The following is a 17,422-nucleotide window of genomic DNA, read 5'->3' as shown; positions in this document are numbered from 1 at the left end:
TTTTTTGTCTTCATTACCCATATGTGAAAGTGGTGTCACCAGCAATTAATACCATAGTACATTTAATATTTCGTGCACTTCTTTCTTTCATACTGCACCTAATTAGTTTCTTTTGCAGGCCCGTTAGGAAATATTTGGGTTTCACAGTCTGGATGCATAGCTTTTGTCCTGGGCTGCTGAGCTATGTTTTAATTGGGCATTACAGCTGAACCAGTATGATTATGTCCGTTCAAAACCTGTTTGCTATGTTTGCAGTGCCTTTCATGCAGCAATTTGAGTGCCATCCAAAGTATAGCGGAGCTAGCTGATGCTAAACAATTAGCTTTCATTTCACTTCCCTCACTAATTGTGCAGTAACTGAGGATAATTTTCCCCCTCGTGAGGCTTGTGGCTGGGGCATGATGAGGGGAACTGCCTGCATCAAGGAATGCATCGTGACTTGATAATAGTAGCTGCCATTTAGTGAGCCTCTACTGGGTGCTCGGTATTAAGGCTTTTTACCTGAATTATCTCAACTTACTATCTGATCCTGGGCTAAGGCAGCTAGAACATGTGAGGTATTATTTTTTTGTGCGTGGGTTTTGTTTTTGTTTTTGTTTTTTTAATACATCTTTATTGATTTCAGAGAGAGAGGAAGGGAGAGGGAGAGAGAGAAACATCAATGATGAGAGTCATTGATCGGCTGCTTCCTGCACGCCCCCACTGGGGATGGAGCCCGCAACCCGGGCATGTGCCCTGACCGGGAATCGAACCTCGATCCCCTGGATCCTAGGTCGATGCTCAGCCGCTGAGCCATGCCTGGCCAGGCCATGAGGTCTTCTTGACACTGCTGTGCACACTCACAAGGAGGCAACTTGGCGGGTGGGGGGGGATTTGGTTTCCCACCTCTGTCCTTTGCCCACATTGGGGGAGGGGTTAGAAAGAACAGCGAGCTGAGGTAAAGGCTTGAGCAGACACCCAAAGCACAGGAGGGCTGAGGGCAAGAGAGGAGAATCAGACCCGACCACCTGGGCCGGAGTTCCTGACACACTCAACACACAGGGAATACCTGGCTGCTTAGGATCTGTCTCAGCATCTGTTCAACTTAATATTGTCTAGGCGCTGGCCTCGGTACTGGAGATAGAAATGATGAAAGCAATCTTGGCTTTTGAGGAGAGTTCAGTCTGGATGTTCTTCTGGGAATACTGCTGTTCTGTTGTGACCCTTTTAGGGAAGGATCGGGGTGAGGGAGAGGGTCTTAAGTAGGTACATGAGCTGCCCTGTGCTGCATAATTGCTCTTGTGGTTGAAGTTTTATGGGTGATTTTTACCAAATCGAAATAAATTCATTAGGAACAAAGGTTATTCTTCATCTTAAAAGCACCAAATGGAAAAAGCCTCCTTATGAAGACCAAGGCCATATTTCAGAAACCCCCAAGCCCTAAGGTCCCCTAAGCCTAGAGTCCTGGCGGCTGGGATTAGGGACACCCCAGGAGAATGTTATCTCCTGTGATGATGTAACCCAGGTGTCCAGGTGTCTTTCATGCTCTATATTACTGTATTGACTATATTACTTTTCCTTCAAGTGTCTTTCATTTTTACTGTCAATAATTATAAGTGCCAGTCTGGGACAGGCCTGGTTTATATCCATTGTCTGATATAATTAATAATAGTGCCCTTTTTTTTTCACTCCCCAAAGTATCCTGGTTTGGATGATGAATTATATGGTCATCCTGCCAATTCCTAAAGTAGAGCCAGCACTGTGCCAAGCACTGCCTGGGACACAGAAGGTCTAACATGTGATTCTTGCCCTCAAAGAGATGGTTGGGAAGAGAAGATGTGTGTGTGAAACAAAGTCTATACTATATCAAGTGCCAAAATAGATGGCATCAGATCATAGGGGTTGGAAGATTAGGAGACCTCTGAATACTTGTGTTATCAGGAAGTATATGTGTCCACATTCTTTGCAGACAGTGGAGAACAGTTCAGTTAGTTTAAACAGGAAGGACTTTAAAAAGGGATACTAGATAGTTCACAGAATTGTTAGAAGGGCTGGGAAGTAGACTCTGCTGAGTTTTTCAGAAAAACACACACCCAGAAACACCCAGCAAGGCAGAGGTCCCACGCCCTGCCTGCTTCCTCATGGAGCTTTACTTCATAATCAGTCTCACATGTGCTGCATCTGAACGTGGAATCTGGGTCTCAAGTCTGCATCCTTGGGGACAAAGCAGGATGGGAAATGTTCCTTGGAATCTATATTAGTAAGGTATTTACAATGTGGAGAACTGTCAATCTGGAGGGAGTATTCAGTTTCTACTACAGAGGGTTTTATGGATGTGGTGAGATTAGAACTGGACTTTGAGGGTAATCACGCAAATAAGAAGGAAATTTTTCTCAATAAGAAATTTATTTTTCTCATAGTGACATAATGCACAGGAATAAATCTGGATTTATTTGGACATCCATAAACACATGTGGCGGTGGGAAGGCGGTGGAAAATCATGTTCTCTAAAGAGTGGAGCCTCTGGATTTTAAAGTCAAATAGAAAACTTATAGCTAACACTTTAGACAATAAATCACATGTATTAGTCCAGGATGAGTTAGGCTGTCCTGCAATAACCAATTAAGTCTGAAATCTCAGGTAATATAACAAAGGTTTATTTTCTGCTCATACTACAGCTCATCTGTAGTATTGGGTGGGCAGTTTGGAATCAGGGTTGTCTGTTCCACACAGTCAGTCACTCAGGGACCCAGCAAGAAGAGAATTGCTGAAGAGTCAGGCTTTTCACCGCCCGAGCATGGAAATGGCATATGGTATTTCTTTTCACAACCATTGGCCAGAATTATTCACATGGCCCCACCTAATTTCAATGGTGAATACTAGAAGTTTCTACCATGCATGTTGGAAAGTTTTTGAAACCGAGTGTAACAGTGAAGAAAAGCTCACAAGAGCAGGGCTACCTGTCTGTTTGTTTCACCACCAGCTCCGGGCCCTGGCCCAGTGCCTGGCTCAGAGTTGGTGCTCAGTACATATTTGTTGAATGAACTTGGCTTTCAGTGGCATGCAGGGTCGATTTGATGGTTTCTCAATCAGAGGCTTGGAAGTTGAGAATACATAAATAGGTTAAAAATCTTCTGTTACTTCAACTTAGGAAATTAATATATTTTTCAAGGGCTAAAAATGTCATAGTCAAGCCATTCAACCTGCTCTTTGAAGTCATTTGACATTTCGATAGGCAGATTGCAAAAGCCCCTTTTTAAACTGATAGTAATCTTGCAAATTTAAATTCTTTTCATGGGAACTGTAAGGATGTGTACTTTAAAGCTGGGCATGCTTCTAACCATAAATTTTAGTTTTCTTTCCTTTTACTTTCTAGCGATGAAAGTGATAGTTTGTTTCTCCTGTCATACTCAGGGTACTGACTTTGAGTTGTGCCTAAAATAATAGAACCATGAATATTTTTGTTTTCTAACATAATTTTAATGTTTTAAATTTAAAGGGCTTTGGAGAAACAAATTTTCTCCTGTCCCTCCGTCTCCCCAATGCAAGTCTACAAAATTACTGAGAAACATAAATATTCAAGCCATATGTCAAGCTGACAGTTATCTGGTAGGAAGTCAACCTATAAAAACAGGATGCAGTGCCTTTCGCATTTGCCACCACTTGAGAGAAATCCAGGGACCAGAAAAGCAAAGAACTATTGCAGGTATATTTTATCACCAGCAGCCTTTTCCTTCTAGAGACCCCTGGCTCCTAGGACTTCTTTCTTACAAACACCCATTTCAAAAGAATCAAGCATCCCCTTAAGCTCCTGAGCTTAAGGGTCACACTGTGTGGATTTAGAATGTTGGCTCTATCCCTTACTATGATCATTCTCTAGGTATGCTTCCTGTTTTATAAATTAGGGGCAATAGAATCTATTTGACAGGGTGATTTTGACAGTGAAGTGAGATGAAGCATGGGAAGCATTCAGAGCAGTACCGGGCATACAGGAAGTGATGAATATGAGGTGTGAAACTGGTGAGATTTATCGAGGTCTTGTTAACCAAGATACTAGTGATATCACATCTATGGGTACGGGTTGTGTTTTGCCCAAATCACATATATAACATGAGAAGAGGACTTGGTAACTGGTCTTTCCAAGCACATATATAACCAGCAACAGCATTTGTGAAGTATAGTTGCCTAAAGTAAATACTTTGTGATTGTGATTAAGTTGCCCTTTTTAATTGACTATGAGCTGCTCTTTCTTTTCTGTTACCCTTTAGATGAGGCCAGTTCCTCTAAACAACCAGAGAGCATCTATGGTGCATGCTGGCATTATTTGCTATGGATCTTTTTCTTTTAAATATTTCTGAGGGAGGTGACTTTTTGTTCTCTGTACTATATTATCTGAAAATAAACACAAGCAATCTGCCTACTCAGCCTCCCTGTTCCTACCCTCTGTGTAGATCACATCATGTCCCCCTTCTGCTCACAGCCATCTAGGATTCCATATGACCCAGCATATATGTACCCAAAAATTGAAAGCAGGCACTCAAACAGATACTTAAATACCAGTGTTCATAGCAGCATTATTCAGTCATCAAAAGGCAGAAACAACCCAGTGGGATATATACATACAGTAGAATCTTACTCATCCATAATAAGAAATGAAGTTCTGATACATGTTCAACCACATGGGTGAACCTTGAAAGCATCATGCTTAGCAAAATAAGCCAGACACAGAAAGACTAATATGATTTCGCTTACATGAAAGATCTAGAATAGGCAAATTCATAGAAATAGAAAGTATATTAGAGGTTGTCAGGGGCTAAGGGTGGAGATGAAGACTTATTCCTTAATGGGTACAGAGTTTCTGTTTGGAGTGATGAAAAAGTCTTAGGAATCGACGGTGATGAAGGCTGCACAACATGAGGATTGTAATCAATGCTGAATTGTGCACTTAAAAATGATTGAAATGGTAAATTTTATGTTATATATGTCTTAACAGTAAAAAATAAAACATTTAGGGTTTTCCAACCATGCTCAAAGTGGAAGCCAGTGTCCCTGAAACGGCCTACAAGGCCTGGTGCCTTGGCCCCCCATCGCTTCATTGACCGTTCCACCCCTCGAACACTCTGGACCAGCTACACTGGCCTTCGTGCTGCTCCTTGAATTTAACACATCAGGTGCCCTCCCTCAGGAGGCCCTTTGCACTTGCTAGTCCCTCTACTTAGAATGTGCTTCTCTTAGATGCCCGTATGACGTGTCTTTTATCTCCTTCGTTCAGGTTTCTGCTGAAAGACCACCTTATCAGTGAGAGCTTCCTGAGTAGCCCTCTGTAAAGTGCCCCCATCATCTGTCAGGGCCTAATACCCCCTGTCTGTTCTCTACTCTTCTCCGTGATTCACCTCATCATCAGACGCACCAAATATTTATGTTTCTTTGATTCCAGTTACTAAAATGGAAGCCCCATCCATGAGCGCTGGTACGTTGTGCTTCATTATCTCATTGTCCTTAATGTCTAGAACAGTGCCTGGCAGGGAGCAAGTGTTTAATAAATGTCTGTTGAGTGAATGTGTTTGTGCTGGAGATACATGTACGTCCCTTACTGTAAAGGAGTGCAGGACCAACCGTCTGCTCAGTCTCGATTATCAGTTAGCTGTACTGTAAGTGCCTCATGACAGACAACCACAAAACCTGAGTGAGTTCAGCTAATCTCGACCAGGCTCACTCATGTATCTACAGTCAGCTGTAGGGTGGCTGGGCAGCTCTTCTAGTCTCTGTGGGCTTGCTGACATGTCCGCTAGTTCAGCTGGCAGATCTAGAGGGCTCAGCTGGGACTCCTTGGGTGAGTCTGCTCTGCTCCATGGGTCTCATCCTGTAACAGGCTAGCCTGGGCATGTTCCCATGGTGAAGGCAGAGGAAGAACAGCATGCAGAAATGCGCAGTTTCAAGCCACAGCACGCATTGTGTTTGGTAACATGCCACTGGCCAAAGTCAGTCACATGGTTGAGCCCAGGGAGAGCATTACATAGCTGTGTGATAGAAGGCACAGATACAGGAGATATGGGAGCTGGGACCATTAATGTGTTCATTCTGCCACACCCTCTGAAATCCCGGCTTTTTTGCTTGTGGGTTGCACATCTCTCCACCCTCTTTCTGTAGCCCCACAGGAATTCACATTCTGCTTCAGCCTTAGATCCAGTCACTCCAGCTCTACAACTCAATGTCTTGCTTTTAGATATAGAGTTGTAGAACTGGAAGATTTGGATCTAGTTTAAAAAACAAACAAAAACACTAATTTTTCACATAAAGAATCCAAAATGTAAAAGTTAGTCGAAGTTAGGGGATTTTCTCATGATCCTCTATTGGGAAACTTTAAGTACTCTAGAGTATGGTGGTGTTCTCTGAAGTGTTTGTACCCAACAGCTCAACTCAACATTATCACCCTTGGGGACTGTGGTAGGCAGAAAAACAGCCCCCAACATGTCCACGTCCTAATCCCAAGAACCTGTGAATATGCTAGGTTACTTGGTGGGACCCAGGGATTAAGCTGTACGTGGAATTAAATTTGTTAATCAGTTGACCTTAAAATGAGATTATCCTGAATTATCCAGGTAGGCCCAGTGTAATCAATACAGTCCTTAAAAGTAAAAGGGCAGCAGGAGAATCCAAGGTCAGAGTGAAGAGAATTCTGACTTTGGACGATGGAAGGGGGTCAGGAGCCAAGGAGTGCAAGCTGGAAAAGGCAAGGAAGTGGAGTCTCCGCTAGAGCCTCCAGAAGGAAGACAGCACTACATTTCATTGTAGTCCAGAGAGATTCATTTAAGACTGCTGAGCCCCAGAATTGAAAGATGATATGTTTGTGTTGTTTTAAGCCACTCAGTTTATGGTAATTTCTTACAGCCGCCTTAGGAAATGAATACAGGGACTGATCTTATCCCATAGAACCCAAGTGAAAAATGAGAAGATGTGTTATTGGCAACTGAGTGGCCCTTTAGGTCCCATCTGTTTTCCACTTTGGCCAGTAATTTTTTAAAAGGTGGAAGGGAACACCTTAGGAACTGGGAGATGAAAAAGGAGGTGTGTTAAAGGAGAATAGGTAGGTTAGTTACTGAGACCCATCTTAAAAAAGAAATTTAGTTGGCCTGGCCGGCGTGGCTCAGCGGTTGAGCATCAACCTATGATCCAGGAGATTGTGGTCCCATTCCCGGTCAGGGCACATGCCCGGGTAGTGGGCCCCATCCCTAGGCAGCTGATCAGTGACTCTCTCATCATTGATGTTTCTATCTCGCTCCTCCCTCTCCCTTCCTCTCTCTCTGAAATCAATAAAGATATGTTTTTTTAAAAAAGAAAATAAAAGGAAGCAGTTGTTAGGGAGATAGCTTGGAGAGTTAATGTTCTCAGGGTGTCTTGGCCCTACAGCTTGACCCCACATCCCCGGGGCTACTTATTCTACATTTGACAACCCACTCTAAGCCCTGCTAAATCAGCCATGGTGGAGACTTGAGACTGACCTGCGCTTGCAATGATTTCTGTAGTCTGGGTGATACCCCCAAGAGTGGGACTGCGGGCTGTCAGGTGTGCATTACTAGATAATGCCCCACTCTTTCCCCAGGGGGTTATGTTAGTTCAGTTAGACCACCACCCGCAGCAGTGTTGAAGTGGTCTGGTGCCTCTGTTTCTCATCCACATTTGAGATTGGTAGGCCTCTTACCTTTTGCCAACCTGGTGTATGTGAATTGGTATCTCACTGTGTTTTTAACTTGTTTTTTTCTAGTTATGAATAAGGCTGGGCACATTTTAATACATTTTTAAAATATATTTATTCAGATTTCCTCATCAATAAAGAGTCTGTATAAGTCTTTTGCTTATTTTCTTCTATTGAATTGATACCATCTTACTGATTTTTAGGATTTCTTTATATAAAGTCAGCTATATGTAAAGCAGGTTTCTTCTCCCAGTTCATGGATTGTATTTCTACTTCTTTTTGGTGCCCACAGAACTGTGTGTATTTTTGTGATTTAAGAACTATTTTCCTACCCCTGTGGATTAGAAAGGTTTTCTGCTCATATTGTCTTCTAAATTTTTCTAGTTTTTCCTTTGCTAATTAAGTAATCAATCTACCTGTAATTGATTTTTAAACATGGTAGGTAGGGGCTAAATTTCATTGTTTTATATGTGTATAATCAATTGTTCCAGAAAATTTTACTGAAAGTCTCTCTTTCCTTGGTCGACAGTGCCTCTGTTATAAATAATGTGTCAGCTTATATGTGAATCAGTTTCTAGCCCTCTGCCTGGAATCTTTTTGTGTTAGTTATCTCTTGCTATAAAACAAATTACCTCAAAATTTAGCAGTTTAAAACAACAAACATTTATTATCCGAGAGCTTCAGTGGGTCAGAAATCTAGGTGTAGGTTAGTGGGGTGCCTCCTGCACAGCACCTGTCCTGAGGCTGCAGTCAGGGTCCCAGCCAGGAGTGCTGTCTCAGCTGAAAGCTCAGCTGGGGAAGGGCACGCTTCTGAGTTCACTTGTGGGTTGATGCCAGGATTCTTCCTCTCATGCGCTGTTAAACCGAGACCTTGGTCCTTTGTTGGCAAGTGTCTTCTCCCAAGAGAGAGGACACTTTGCTGTCTCCTTCAGCAACTTCTCATGGGGGCTCTGCATAGGGCAGCTCACACTTGGCAGCTGGCTTCCCACACAGCAAGCAAGCAGAGTGAGGAAGAGGGAAGCCACAGTTTTTGTAACCTAATTTCAGGAGTGACATCCCATCACTTATGTTAAGTGTTAATTAGAAGCATGTCAGTAAGTTTAGCCCATAGTCAAGGGAAAGGTATTACACAAGGACGTGACTATCAGGAGGCAGGGATCATTGGGGGCCGTCTTGGAGACTGCCTGCCACACTTTTATAGTCATATAAATTATTAAGTTTCTTAATATTAATCTTCTAGGTATTTTAAGTGCCTTTTGAAAGGATTATTATTTTTACTTTTTAAAAAACTGTCTATAGTCAAATTAAAAATAGAAAGGGAGAACAGGCATGACTTGAAATGGATTTTTGGAAGTACTATGTGGAATGGAACTTTGGAAGTGATAGGAAAAAAGGTAGAGAGATGTGAACTTTCTTCAGGTGACTGAGTTCAGTGTAATTACAGTATGTACCATGTAATTTTTCTTATCTGGTTTATTTCCGTTTTCCAAACTGAGTAATTATGATGGTGATCTGTAGGAAACATTTTACATATTAGCTCATCATGAGACCCTCTGAGACAGAACAAAGCACCTGCCATCTCCTTTATTCATTTAATGCAGTTCATGGAGCTCAATGATGCTAAAACCGTATCTCCGGTGTCATTGAAAATGATACTTAGAACAGGATGAGAGGGCTGCATTGTAGTAGCTGTTAACATTGTGGCTTCTTTTTCATTTAAAGCACAAACATCTGCCAACACACACTCATCATTGCCTAGTTGAAAGAAATTCTTAGGAGTAATTATTTTGAGTTGAATTGATTACTTAAAGATTAACTTTAATACACTCAACTGTTATGTTCCTCAACATCCTAGTTCACAGCTTCCTGTGTACACGCCATGGGATGGGGATGGCTTCGGTTGTGGTTTAAGAGATTATTGAAAGGACTTCATCATCAGAGGAGCATCTTGACCCAGTTTATTTTTCTTTCTTCCTTCAGTTTTGTCACACCTGTGGAGTAGCTTTAGTTTGTACTAGTGCTTATATCCAGCCAATAATTTGAAATAGATGAGTTCAGATTTCTGCCACTATTATGAACACTGTGACCACAGACGTTATATTCTAAGTGAGCCTCCTGGTTCCTTCTTTATTTCAAGCGTGTGTGTGTGTGTCTGTGTCTGTCTGCCTGTCTGTCTGTACTTGTCTGTACATTTATGGCTGATATTTAGTTAGCAGAAGAGAGACCTACTTAAGTTCTAGAGTAATTTTCTTAAGCATGGCTAGTAAGAAAGCCTTCTCTTTTTGAGAAAAATAATTTAATAACAAGAAATAAAAATAAATATATCTCCAGATAAGATGCCAGACCTCTTATAACATACCTTTTGGCAAAGCTTGCAACCTCTCATTTTTTGTAGAACTAGACAGGTTATGTATAAACAAATGACAGTGCAGTGCAGTACTATTGGCAGAGGTTTTTATACTGTGCTATTAATTCTAAACATTCTTCCGCCTGCTCTACCACGTCTCCCTTATTTTGGTCAGTGTAACAAGTCAAAAATTAGGAATGTGTAAGCTCACATGAATGCCCATTGGTGCTAAGTTAAAGGTTAAAAAGTTTAAAGAAGATGCGGGTGTTCAGATAGAATCCCGAAACTCGAGGGTTGGAAAGGCATTACCAGCTCTGAACGGCCACCTTGCTTCACTCCTTGCTCTCAGGGACCCATCCAGCAGTTTGCATTAGGGATGCTTATCTTAGGAGGTTCTTGCTTACATTTATAGTTTGCACAGTAAAGTGCAATTATGGTCAAGATAGCTTTCTTATCAGAAAGCTATCTTGACCATAATTGCATTCAAAGTAAACTTCAAAATCAGGAGATTTTTGAGGTTCTTTTCTGATAATATACTACACCTCATAATGTATATTTTAAGAAAATTTCCTTACGTTGATCACATATTTGGGTTTGATAGATTTTCTGCATAGGCCATATGTTCAGGCTTTGTTAAAAATAAAGATTTTAAACTCTAATTAATCTTCAGCTATGAGCTATCAAACTATTTTTTCTTTATCCCTATTAGCATCCACTTCAAGCTCTAACAGTGCCTCCAAGGCATGAGAAAAATTTACACACGAGAAATATTTTGAATCCATTAAAAGAAGTTGGGAGCTGAGTTGTTTTCATCTCTCTTGAGTCGGATGAAGTGAGATCTTACACAAAGTAATAATTAAGTGATGGGCTGATGCTGAGCTTTGGTTTTTGATATGATTATTTCTTTTTTTCATTTGACATGGTTCAAGTCAGAGGGTTGGGCGCTCCGAAAGAGAGGTATCACTGAGACCATGCAGGGCACATCAGATCTTTTCCTTTGGTGAACGTCAAGGCAAAATTATTCAGAATAGAATCTGAAATGCATTTGATCATACAGTAGATAGTTTAATAATTTATGCCTGGCCTTATTAGCAAAGTCTTGTGTGTGCTCTGCTATCACCAAAATAAGATTAAAAACCAAGATTATAGTGGGGGGTGTGTGTGTGTGTGTGTCCCAGTTTAAAATCTTTGCTTTGCAATTTTAATGACCTGGTAGCAATTATACTTTTGAGGCGAGAGGGGAGGGAAAATTACATATGGATAATGTCTGATTGAGAACTGCTCATGCCCAAAGTGGTACAGAAAAGTTTGACGGTACTGTGCTGTCATAGTGTACCTCTGTGACTGAGGTTTTAAAATGTAAATGTCCTCCCAAAATAAGTGAAAAAGTGTAATTAATCGCAAGTTTAACATTTGTGTCTATTATATGCCAGTGTACCAATAACCATAATGGGCAATGCATATAACATTATTTACATAGACTATGAACTAGAAAATACTAACACCTTCGGTTTGGATAGAATTAGGCAGTCCTAGATATATGATATTAAGATGCTCCAATCTGAAGAATGTTTAGACAAATAGTGGAGAAAGGTAGCTTGGCACCTTATTCCCCTGTATGTCCTGCTATCTGGTAATGACACTGAGCACAGGGCTGAGGCTCCTGTCAATTTCAGGAAGGGAGCTGGCATGTGGCATGTGATTTCAGGGCCCTGCAACACCTCCAGATGTCAGGGACAGAAGAACTCATTTAGAAGCTGCACCACAAGATGGGAAGACAGGTGGCAACTCTCTTACAGGGATATCTTTTATTTGAGCAGAACCAGACCAACTGTTCCTCATTAAAACACATTTTGCAACATGTTCTCATGTGAGCAGATCAAGTATGTGTGCGTATGTTCAGAGAAAACTCAGCAATGTGCCATCTACAGGTCACATTTGTAAACTCTCAACATGGCTCAGAACTGCAAAGCAGGTAACATGCAGTGTGCACACAACAGGAGGCTGGCTCTCCTGGAAAGCCTTTCCGAAGAGAAACACAAATAACAGCATCACCTTCGTGAGCTTGCGTAGCAGTAAAGTGGTTAAAGTCTGTTTGGTAGGAGTCTTGATCTTGATAGTCATTTTAATAATTGATAGTGCCTTGATTTTTCTTATTTCTTTACATTGCATTATGAATGATAAGTTACTACCAAGGCTAAACTTGGTATGATTAAAGCCAAGCCTCTCATCTGCAGATCTTCAACATTTATTCCAATGATGTACCCCCCCTACAAGAGATGCTCACATCCTAATCCCAGGAAACTGTGAATGTTACCCTATGTGGCAAAAGGGACTTTGAGAATGTGATTAAGTTAAAGATCTTGAGATTATCCTGGATTATCCAACTGGGTCCAGTGGAAATCACCAGGGTGCTTATAAAAAAGCCAGTGCTAGTGGCCTTGAAGATGGGGGAAAGGACCACATGCAGGCAGCCTCTAGAAGTTGGACGTAAAACCCTGGTTTCATGGCAGTTTGTTAAAGTAGCAATACTGTGTAGCATCGGTGATGTTTGATTCTCTCCCATTTCCCTTACAGTCTAATAGGAAATAGAAAAATAGGTAAATAGCAATTCATATGGAAAGACAGTTTGCCCTCGCACGTGTGTGTATATGTGTGTAAATAAGGAATAGCCTTTCAACTTACCTGTCCCCTCCCCAGTGCTGGGCCCTGGGCATCCACTGGAGAGTCAGGCTGGCCCTGCTCTAAAGGAGCACACGTGGGATCATGCAGGAGACAGCAGTGGACAGCCATGCACTACCATTAACAAGTGCCATGATGGGAGCCAGCCCACAGGATGCTGAGCCCACGGAGGGGAGCGCCTAACCCTTCCTGGCTATGTACCAGTGGAGAGGGATTTTCCTGTGGAGGTCCTGAGTGACAAGCCTGAAAAAAACATAAGAACAGAGGCAGTGGGCAGATAGTGGATAGAGGGGAGACATCTGGTTCACGCAGGGCACAGAGCAGGGTAAAGTGTTTTATGTAGAGTTGTGGGGTTACAGGGACATTTTTCTTTCCTTTTTAGATTAGATACTGAAAGAAAAAGCAAATAAAAATGGGCCCCTGGCACATCTGAGAATTGAATCCCACTTCGTGGCTTGTAGAATCCAGCTTTCCCTTCTTACATGGGATGGTTTTAGTTAAGGTCCTCTCCAGAAGGTTCAGTCCACAGAGTGAGGCCCTGGGAGTAAGAGGTGCTGACTTCACAGTGGGCACAGCTTCTCCCTGTGGGCGAGCACTTGTGAGAATGGTACCCAGGACAGGACGTTATCATCTTGGGACTGCTGATGATTGCCATGGGATTCATCTGTTTTCTAAGCCGTCTCAGTTTTCCAAGCCTCACTCCTGGAATGTAATAGAAGAGTAGCCCTTTATTTAAACCTTCTGTATCCCAGGCACTCTGCCTGGGCTCTGGGCATGCTGTTTCTAAGCCTTTCAACAACATCCTAGTTAGATACTGGTCTCCCTACTTCACAGAAGAGCTGATTAGGGTTAGAGAGCTTAAACCACTTGCCCAAGGTCACACAGCTGATGAAGGTCTGAACTGGGGTCCAGTCTCTGGTCTGCTCATTCATTATACTGTGTGCCTCCTGATGATACATGTCAGCACTAAGCATAGTTTAAAGCAATGAATCATATTTGAAAAACAAAATTAACTTTGCCATTTTGTAAAATGAGTATCTGCAGTTTACATATTCCACGAGAACCACAAGATACCATGGAATATGTTAATCTTATTTGAGTTTTAAATGTTTACGACACTTAATATATGTCTTGTTTGATCCCCATAACAACCTTACAGTGTGCAAACACTAACAGTATCTCCATTTTACAGATGATTTTCTATGGAAGAAAAAAAGAGGATCAATCATTTGCACCAAAATCCTCAGATGGAACTGGGATTAGAGCCTAGTGTCCAGGCACTTAGGACACCTGGAACTGGTCCCAGGTGTGCCTTGGGGTATTAAATGTTATCAGGTTAAAGGCCTGCCTTGCCCTCCCCCAACAATGAGTGTGTAGCTGTTAGAGAAGGGGAAGTAATTAGAGATGGACTTTTGCTACCCTCTAACTGGACTAAGTTTTTGCCACTGTCTTCATTCATCTTTAAGTGATTGAAATCTGATGCCTAAAGTTTCTGAACATCAAAGTTGTTTTTGTTTTTGTTTATATACTTGGTTCTGCCATAACACATTTATGACTTTAGTAGGATTTGATAAAACTACACTTTTAAAATTAGTAGATAAAATTAGTAGAATACATTTAAGAATTGGCAAGTTAGGGAGAGTGAGATTTACAAGGGAAGGGAGTTGTGTTAACCAGAGTGAGCACTTCCTCAGGTGCCCTTAGTCTACTGTCACTGGGCAAATACATGGATCTTTTTGACGGAACGAAAGTTGTCTGCTGCCTTGTTTCAAATTCTGTCCATTTTAAAGCAGGCATTTCTAAATGGAATTTGATTCCTTAAAATGTGTAAGTCTGAGCGCTGATGTTTGGTCAGCTTTAATAAGCATTGACGTTTCCCGCATTCGGTGCACTATAGTTTGAGAGACGCAAGTGCTGCTCCACTTCTAGGAATATATCCAGAGGAAACTAGAACATTACCGCAAAAGGATATATGCACCAAAACGTCTCCTCACAAGGAAAACGAAATGTGTCCCGTGTGGTGGACGTTAAGCAGTCCTGCCGCGGTGGTCGTTCCAGCGCACACCAGCGCCGCCTCCCGCGGTAGGCCTGTCTCTAACGCAGCGTTACACATCAGGTGTATCTCAATCTAAAAGAAAGTTTCTTCTGGGAACCCATGACTTGACTGATACCACAATAGGACTTCCTTTGCATTTTAAAATCATTTTCTCCTCTGTTTCTGTCTTACCAGGAATTCCGAAGTCGGCTGGGGAGCCCCCCGAGCTCCGTGCCCCAGGCGCGCGTCCCCGCGGCCGCGCAGCGAGCCCGGGCCGGCTCCAGGGCGGCGCTGGGGGCGCTGCGGGCGCCTCGAGGCTGCGCCCCGACGGTGGCTGTGGGCCTGGCTCTCTTCGCTCTTCTTTTGGCTTTTTTTGTCAAGGTCTATAATTAAAGACAACTAAATGACGCATCTGCGAAGAAGAAATTCCTGATTAAAGTCTTCAATGAGCAGGAGAGCGGCCGCATAGCTCTCGGAGCGCAGTTCCCCGCACCGCCGCCTCGCCAGCCCCGCTTTTCAATGCCCCCCCCCCCCCCCCCCGCTCCCCGGAGGGGGCCGCCGGACATTGAGCTAACCCTAGTAGCAGCTGCCACAGCATATCTTCCACATGGAGCTCCTCGGTTTATTTTTAGCAAGAAATGCAAGTCCTCGCGGCAGCACCTCGCGCGCTGCGGTGGCCCCGGTCACCCCCTTACGCAGCAGGACTTTCCAGCCTTCGGGAAACATGGTTCAAGGCAGCTCCTCCTTCTTCATGCTTTGTTCTGAGTCCCGAGCCAGCAAACATCCTACTTGTCACAGCAGATGCGGTCCTGAGAAGTTCCTATCAGCACCTGTCTCCGGACCTTGAATGGGAGCGCGGTGCCCGGGGTGGAGGGCCCGGGGGCGGGTGGGGAAGGGCGCGGAGGCCCCGCTCGCCCGGCGCCCACCTGCTCTCAGAGGGGCTTCTCAAACACGCTCGGCCCCTTCTCTGGCAGTTTTGATCGGTTACATCAGAGGTTTATTTCTACCTGCCATCCTTGGCCTTTACTAAATGAAGTGGCTTCTTTCACAGTGAAAGGAATTGCTGCAATAAGGAATCGTCAGAATTTAAAGAAGTTAGCGGGATCGTATCAGCACAGGGAATCAGGTGCCCTGGGGTTGCCCTGGATGTTTTTCATCTTTAAACCCACACCCCTGTTCCTTTCATCTTGAAATGTTTCAGCCTTTTGTGTATCTTGTAAGGAATCCGAATTAAAATTTAATTATGCCATCAGTTGGTGAGTTAGTACATTTCTCCCGAATCTGGTATGTGAGTGTAAGAGGAAATCACCTTTAAAAACAAAGGTCTGGGGGGTGGGGATGAAGGGGGCCTAACATATGGAGAGGAAGATGATTTGACTTTGGGTGGTGGGCACGCAGCACAATATACATATAACACAGAAATCTATACCTGAAACCTATATGATCCTATTAACCAATGTCGCCCCAATAAATTTAAGTAAAAAACAATGCCGAAAAAACCGCAAGGGTCTGCCGGGAGACCAGCCGTGGACCATCCGCCAGGGGTCACCTGGCTGCGCAGCAGGAAGAGGGAAATATGTTGGCCAAGTGTAGGAGCCTGCAGGCACTTCCTTTCTTAAGATAGATGCTGCCACGTTAATAAACAATTCTGGTGACGTTCGTATTTAACAAAAACCTAACAGAACTGAAAATACTACCTGAAGCCTAGAGTGACACTGCATGGGACATAAGAAAAGCTTTCTCTCTCTGAGTGGAGACAGGATTTTTCCATTTCTCCAATCTCATTCCTTCCCCACTCTTTTCCTCACCAGCTTACCTCCCGTCGGGCTCTGTGCCTTTCTCTCCACTCTCCATTCTTCTTGTGAGAGCATGATACACCCGGCAGCCCTGCTGGCCGCCCTGACCACAGCGGTCTTGGGGATGGTTCCAGCCATGCAGGATCCTCCCCACTCTGCCCTGACTGTCCTTACCCCCAGCTCGGCTGCAGCTCCCCTCTGCTGTTTGGCCCAGAGGGTGAATTAGCCACTGCCCTGTGGCAGGTGATATATGATAGCAGCTGGTGCCAGGTGGTGAGGGGTGGCAGTATGGAAACCCAGCTTGCTTTTCTCCCCGACCTCCTGCTGGGGGAGCGAGGAGAGATGGGTGCACTGGGTGTCAGCAGCACAGTTCTCTCGTGGACAGGACTCTACATGGGACTGGGTCTGGGAGCCCTGAGAGCAGGTGTGGTGGTCAGTACAGCTGTCACCTTTCCAGCTGCTCTCCGTCCGGCCCAGGGCACCTGCAGGTCTCCCAGCCCCTGGCGTTCTGCCTGCCCGCATGCCACCCAGTGCAATGGGAGTGGAAGGGTCACATCTTTCTCTGGGACAGGCATGTTCAGAGCCGCTGTGCAGTCTGCATTGCGCTCTTCCCACCACTGGGGTACCTGGACACACGCCAGGACGAAGCCTCCCTCAGATCTGGGCCTCCAAGTGCGCCCGAGGAGCAGAGCCCCTTGCCGGCACGTGCTGGTCATTTAGAACAAGGAACTTCCTCGTTTAGGGGTTTGGGAGCTATTACTATAGCACAACCTGGCCTGGCCTGGCTCATACGGGGTCAATCATGATACAACACTGACCTGCACTTTGTAAACATAGCTGTTCTTGGGCCTCATGTTGTCTTTTCATGTTTTCCCTTAGGGCCAAAA

General features: G+C 43.7%; 1 protein-coding gene across 5 annotated transcripts in view; it reads left to right on the top strand.

Annotated features, from left to right (window-relative positions):
• The window catches only part of CDKAL1 (CDKAL1 threonylcarbamoyladenosine tRNA methylthiotransferase), a 551,454-nt gene extending 536,181 nt beyond the window's left edge, over window positions 1–15,273 (top strand). For all 5 annotated transcript variants that reach the window (XM_087820618.1, XM_087820616.1, XM_087820619.1 and 2 more), the window contains one exon: window positions 14,935–15,273. In XM_087820618.1, the coding sequence (XP_087676744.1) occupies window positions 14,935–15,132 (198 nt within the window). In that variant the 3' untranslated portion in view covers window positions 15,133–15,273. The remainder of the gene's footprint in view (window positions 1–14,934) is intronic.
• The last annotated feature ends 2,149 nt before the right edge of the window (window positions 15,274–17,422 follow it).

Source organism: Miniopterus natalensis, chromosome 9 (assembly GCF_054644295.1).
Source record: "Miniopterus natalensis isolate mMinNat1 chromosome 9, mMinNat1.hap1, whole genome shotgun sequence".
Classification (NCBI taxonomy): Eukaryota; Metazoa; Chordata; class Mammalia; order Chiroptera; family Miniopteridae; genus Miniopterus; species Miniopterus natalensis.
Note: the sequence above shows the minus strand (reverse complement) of the source record. Positions and strands in the feature narration are given on the sequence as shown.